Below are 5681 nucleotides of genomic sequence, written 5' to 3' on the forward strand. Positions count from 1 at the left end.
TCATGCCCTCAAGGAAAAGTGCCATTTGGGTGTAGATGTTTTCAGTAAATTTAGGGATAGGTTTCAATTCCCTGTAGAAACTAGGGTTCGTCTACCCAGGAAGGGGGAAAGGGTCTGTACCTTTGCCCATGGTGAGGTTTGCTTTTACGAGGCAGCCTTCCTGTGTGGTCTGCGGTTCCCCATCCACCCGTTTATCATGGACCTTCTAGACCACTTGCAAATTGCTCCGGGGCAACTTATGCCCAATTCCTGGAGAATCGTCATCAGCTGCATGGTGATCTGGACGATCATAGCAGATGGAGAAACGATAACCGTCAATGAGCTTACCCACCTCTACCGTTTGAAAGAGTCTAGGGAGTTTGGGTATTACGAGCTCGTTGCTTGGGATAGGAGATCTCGTCTAATAGTTGATCTCCCTTCGTCCTTCCGCTACTGGAAGTCGAGATACTTCTTCGTGTCTGGAGATGGTTGGGAGACTTTGTCAGATGACTTCTAGAGGCATGTCCCCAGGTTGCTGGGACGGTGGGAGACCCCTCGTCTTGGTGCGTTCGTCTCTTATGCTCACCTTCTCCCTTCCTCATGGAAGTTTTCTTTGTTCGTCCTTACAGCTTTGAAACGTTTCCTTCTTGTGCAGTGAAAACACGTCCTGATCTGAAGAGCCAATTTAGGGAGAGAGTTCAGGAGGCGATTAGGTACGCGAAGACGATCGACGACTTTGACGAGCTCGTTGATCCTCGTACTCTATCCCGTCATTTTTTGGGGCCGGAGCCTTCCATATACGTCCTTCAAGCGATTGATCAAGAGCAACGAAAACGTGAGTAATTCTGATGCCTAGGATCGTCCTCTTTTTCATTATTTTTCTAACTCTTTCTCATTTGTTATTGCAGAGATGACGAGTAAATTTAACAAGGACATGTATGCCAAGATTAAGGGGAAGAAGAATGAACCCCTTTCGAGCATCGGGCAGAAGACATTGACGATTACAGATAGAGAAAGAGATAAAACGAGAGAGAGAGAGAGACGATGGAGAGGGGCTCGTCCACCCCTACTCTGGACGAGGCATTGACTACTTCTCCAGTCGTTTCTCTTGAGGAGGTCCCTGCTCCCAAGCGGCAAAAGGTGAGCAAAAAAGGGAAGGAGAAGGTTGGATCTTCTATCTGGGAGGATGCTGACGCTGCTGTTGCTCGGGCCAACGAGTTCCTTACTCCCGAGGAGAAAAGGGAGATTTCGCTCGTGCCTTCTCATCAGATGGTGAATCAGCACGTCCACAAGCTCGTGCAGGTATCTTTTGGACTGTTCTTCGTCATTCTCCAAGATACAAGTGTACATGTACTCATATATGTTTTAAGTTTTTACCTACAGGTACTGGGAGAGACCATGCACCTTACCTCCCAATTTCTGGCAAGCGAGGAGAAGGCCGTCATGGCTGCTTCGAAGGTGGAGGCTCTGGAGGCTGAGGCTTCAGGTCTGCGTAAAGATCTGATTGCTGCGATGGACGCTCACAATACCTCCACGGAGCAGGTCAAAGCTTTGACCGCGCAATTGGAAGCTGAACGGTCGCAAGTAAAGCATAAGGACGAGCTTCTTACTGCTGCGGGGCAGAAGATGAAAGCGGCTGTGGCCAAGGCCGTCCTTGCCTTCCAGACGACCGGCGAGTACAATACCATCCTCTTCCAGTGGTACTTTAAGGGCTTCGAGCTGCTGAGAAGATACATGATGAAGCACGGTCAAGGGGTTAACCTGGACGACCTTGATTTTGAAGTAGTCGATAAGGAGATCGAAGCGGACGAGGCTGCTTCGGCTGCTTAGGGCTCGATAGCTTCAGGCAAGGACCCCCCAGCTGCGAACAAAGGTGGAGATGACGTTCCAGTCTTATAGTTTGTTTTATGTAATGTGTTATTCCCTTTTTTTTTTTTTTTTTTTTTTGCATGTGCCCTGTGTGTCTTAGGCTATCAAGGTGAAAACAGTTATCTTCGTCCCCGTATGTTTTGGGGTTTTTTTCTTTTTCCTTTGGAACAATTTGCAGCTTCTGGCATATATATATTTATGTTATGTTTCTGGCTTTCTTCCATGACTGTTGCAAAAAAAATTCTTTTCCTTTATACTTAGAAGAATTTAACTCGGAAACATTTCATCGTCTCTTGAGATGTTTTCTTCGTCCTTCTGTGGACTTGGGTGATTTTGGTGGTAGATTACTTGGATGGTGTGGGCCACTTGAAAACTCCAACACCTCCTTATATTGTTAGGCCGATGTGTGCCCTTTGGATAGATTTCGTCGTTTTTTTTAGATCTAGACAATGTTTTATTCCCTGTGTGGGTCTCATTGTCTTTTCGATCTGGACGATGTACACTTTTCTCTGAGGAATTTTATTCCGTTTGCGAGTGACGCAAGAGAGATTGCTGAATTCGTCTTTTTGATCTAGATGATGTGAATCCAATTAAAGGATACCATCGTCTTTTTGATCTGGACGAACGATTGTTTGGTTCCATGTAGGGAAATCATAAGTCGATGAATTCTTTGGACGAAACGGTTGAAACATTGGATGATTATTGATGGAATCCTGGATAACTACTCATACTAAATATGTAATTTGGAAAAACAATACATGTAAATAACTGGCTTTGACTGAAAATATGGCACTGAACTATGGTAACTTCTTACAATGGGGCCACGGACAGATCATTTCTTGTGATACCTTTTTAGGTGTTCAATGTTCCAAGGACGAGGTAGTTTGTTTCCGTTCAGATCTTCTAGATGGTAGCTCCCTTGCCGCGAATAGTGGATGACGCGGTAAGGCCCTTCCCAGGTTAGGTTCAATTTTCCTTGTGCAGGGTCCTTCGTCGCTGAGGTTACCTTTCGGAGGACGAGGTCACTGATGTTGAATCTTTTCAATTTTACCCTTTGATTGTAGTATCTCGCCATTTTTTGCTGGTACCTGGCCATTCTCTAGGAGGCCTGCTCTCTAACTTCATCCAGACCATCCAGGTTCATTCTTAACTGCTTTTCGTTGCTTCTTTCGTCAAAGAATTCCCTTCTGGTGCTTGTGAGGCCTACTTCGACTGGGATGACTGCCTCCGTGCCATATGTTAGGTTGAAGGGGATTTCTCCTATCGGTGTTCTTGTCGTCGTCCTGTAAGCCCATAAAACGCCAGGTAGTTCCTCTGGCCACGCTCCCTTTGCCCTCACTAACCGGGACTTGATGGATTTGAGTAGGGTCCGGTTAGTTACTTCTGTTTGCCCGTTGTCCTGAGAATGTCCTGGCGAAGAGTATTTGTTCTTGATCCCTAAGCCTGAGCAAAATGATCGGAACTTTTGGCTATCGAGCTGACGACCGTTGTCAGAGATGATCGTCCTTGGAATCCCGAACCTGCAAATAATATTTTTCCAGACAAAATTTTGTACCTGAGCCTCTGTGATCGTTGCAAGAGCTTCTGCCTCGACCCATTTTGTAAAATAATCAATTGCGACCAGCAGGAACTTTACTTGTCTCTTTCCTTGTGGTATGGGGCCCATGATGTCGATCCCCCATTGCGCGAAGGGCTAGGGCGAGGAGATAGTTGCCATTCTTTCTCCTGGAACTCGCTGAATGTTCCCATATCTCTGGCAGCTGTCACATTTCTTCACAAAATCTGATGCGTCTTGCTGCATCGTTGGCCAGAAGTAGCCTGCTTGCATGATTTTTCTGACGAGAGATCTTGACCCCATGTGGTCTCCACAGATTCCTCTGTGCACCTCCTCGAGGACGTACCTGACCTCTTCCTCCTCAAGGCACTTCAAGTAGAGTTGAGAAAAGCCTCTTCTATAGAGTTGGTCATTCAGTATGGTAAATCGGGCAGCTCTTTTGCGGATCTTCTTAGCCTCATCAGTGTCTGCTGGCAACTGTCCATCTTTGAGGAAGGATAGAATCGGGAACGTCCATCCTCGAGAAGTGTGTACGGAGAAGTTTTCTAGTTCCTTGATGCTGGGGAGGTTTTGCTCTTCTAGTTTCCACCTGTTGGTCACATTTGGAACATCCGTCGAGGCGCTCTGCGCCACTTCGTCAGCCTCTTCATTCTGTTCACGTGGGATCTGCACGAACTCGACACGGTTAAAGTTGCTAATTAGTTGGGTCGTCAATTGGAGGTACTTTTGCATTCTTGCTTCCTTTGCTTCGAAGTCCCCCCTGGCCTGTCCAATGACGAGTTGCGAATCACTCTTGATCACAACATTTTTAGCTCCCAATGCCTGAGCCAACGTGAGTCCAGTTAGAAGTGCCTCGTATTCTGCTTCGTTATTGGTTACGGGGAATTTCAACTGAACCCCATATTTGAGAACATCTTCCTGGGGGGAAACGATAACGACGCCTGCTCCTCCCCCGTTTCGTGTGGACGAACCATCTGTATTAATCGTCCAAATGTCTTCCCGGTTTTCTTCCTGGTTGTTGGCGGTGAATTCTGCTATGAAATCTGCTAACACTTGGGCTTTTATGGCTGTACGGGGGCAGTATTCGACATCGAACTGACTGAGCTCAATCGCCCACTGCACCATTCGTCCTGCTGCTTCAGGCTTGTTCATGGCTTTCTTTATGGGTTGGTCCGTCATTACTTTGATTGGATTGGCCTGGAAATAGGGACGAAGTTTTCTGGAGGCCACAATTAGTGCAAAGGTGATCTTCTCAATTCGTGGATAACGAGCCTCAGCTCCCTGGAAGGTCTGACTGACGTAATATACAGGGAGTTGCTTCTTATCTTGTTCCCTTATTAGAGCATCACTTACGGCCATGGTAGATACTGCCAGGTACAGGAAAAGATCTTCGCCTTCTTTGGACGGACTTAATAGCGGAGGGTTACTCAGGTATCGCTTTAAATCCTAGAACGCTGCTTCGCATTCCTCCGTCCAGGAAAACGCCTTCTTCAGGGTTTTGAAGAAAGGGAGGCACTTATCCGTTGCTCTAGAAACGAACCTGTTGAGTGCTGCGACTCGTCCAGTGAGCGATTGCACTTCTTTAATCGTTCTTGGTGAAGACATTTCAAGAATGGCTTTTATTTTTTCCGGGTTTGCTTCAATTCCTCTTCGCGAAACCATGAACCCAAGGAACTTCCCTGATGAAACTCCGAAAGCATATTTGGAGGGATTCAACTTCATGCAGTATCGTCTGAGCGTGTTGAATGTTTCCCTGAGGTCGTCCAGGTGATCTTCCTCTTCTTTGCTCTTGACGAGCATATCGTCGACGTATACTTCTACATTTCTCCCGATCTGTTCCCTGAACATCTGATTTACTAACCTCTGGTACGTGGCACCTGCATTCTTCAAGCCAAAAGGCATGACTTTGTAGCAATAAAACCCTTGGCTGGTGACAAAAGCAGTTTTTTCTTGATCTTCCTTGGCCATCTGTATCTGGTTGTATCCCGAAAATGCGTCCATGAACGTCAGGAGCTTGTGCCCAGCAGTAGATTCAACTAACTGATCTATTCTGGGCAGGGGGAAGCTATCCTTTGGACATGCTTGGTATAGATCGGTGAAATCAACGCACATCCTCCATTTTCCGTTGGTCTTCTTGACCATGACGACGTTGGCCAACCATTCCGGATAATAAACTTCTCGGACGAAGTTGGCAGCGAGTAACTTGTTCACTTCGTCCGTCACCGCCTTGTTTCTTTCAAGAGCAAAAACCCTCCGCTTCTGCTGGACGGGCTTCTTT

General features: G+C 46.7%; 1 protein-coding gene across 1 annotated transcript; it reads right to left on the reverse strand.

Moving 5' to 3' along the window:
- Positions 1-3541: 3541 nt before the first annotated feature.
- On the reverse strand, positions 3542-4762 carry LOC112023510 (uncharacterized). The gene has a single exon (XM_024056114.1). It carries the CDS (start codon positions 4760-4762, stop codon positions 3542-3544), a length of 1221 nt encoding a protein of 406 aa, XP_023911882.1.
- Positions 4763-5681: the final 919 nt, after the last annotated feature.

This window comes from Quercus suber, unplaced genomic scaffold (assembly GCF_002906115.3).
Source record: "Quercus suber isolate HL8 unplaced genomic scaffold, Cork oak 2.0 scaffold_96, whole genome shotgun sequence".
In the NCBI taxonomy this organism is placed as follows: Eukaryota; Viridiplantae; Streptophyta; class Magnoliopsida; order Fagales; family Fagaceae; genus Quercus; species Quercus suber.

Bases quoted from the DNA above. Each gene is read 5' to 3' on its own strand.
- LOC112023510 (XM_024056114.1), bottom strand. From the start codon at position 4,762: ATGGCCGTAAGTGATGCTCTAATAAGGGAACAAGATAAGAAGCAACTC.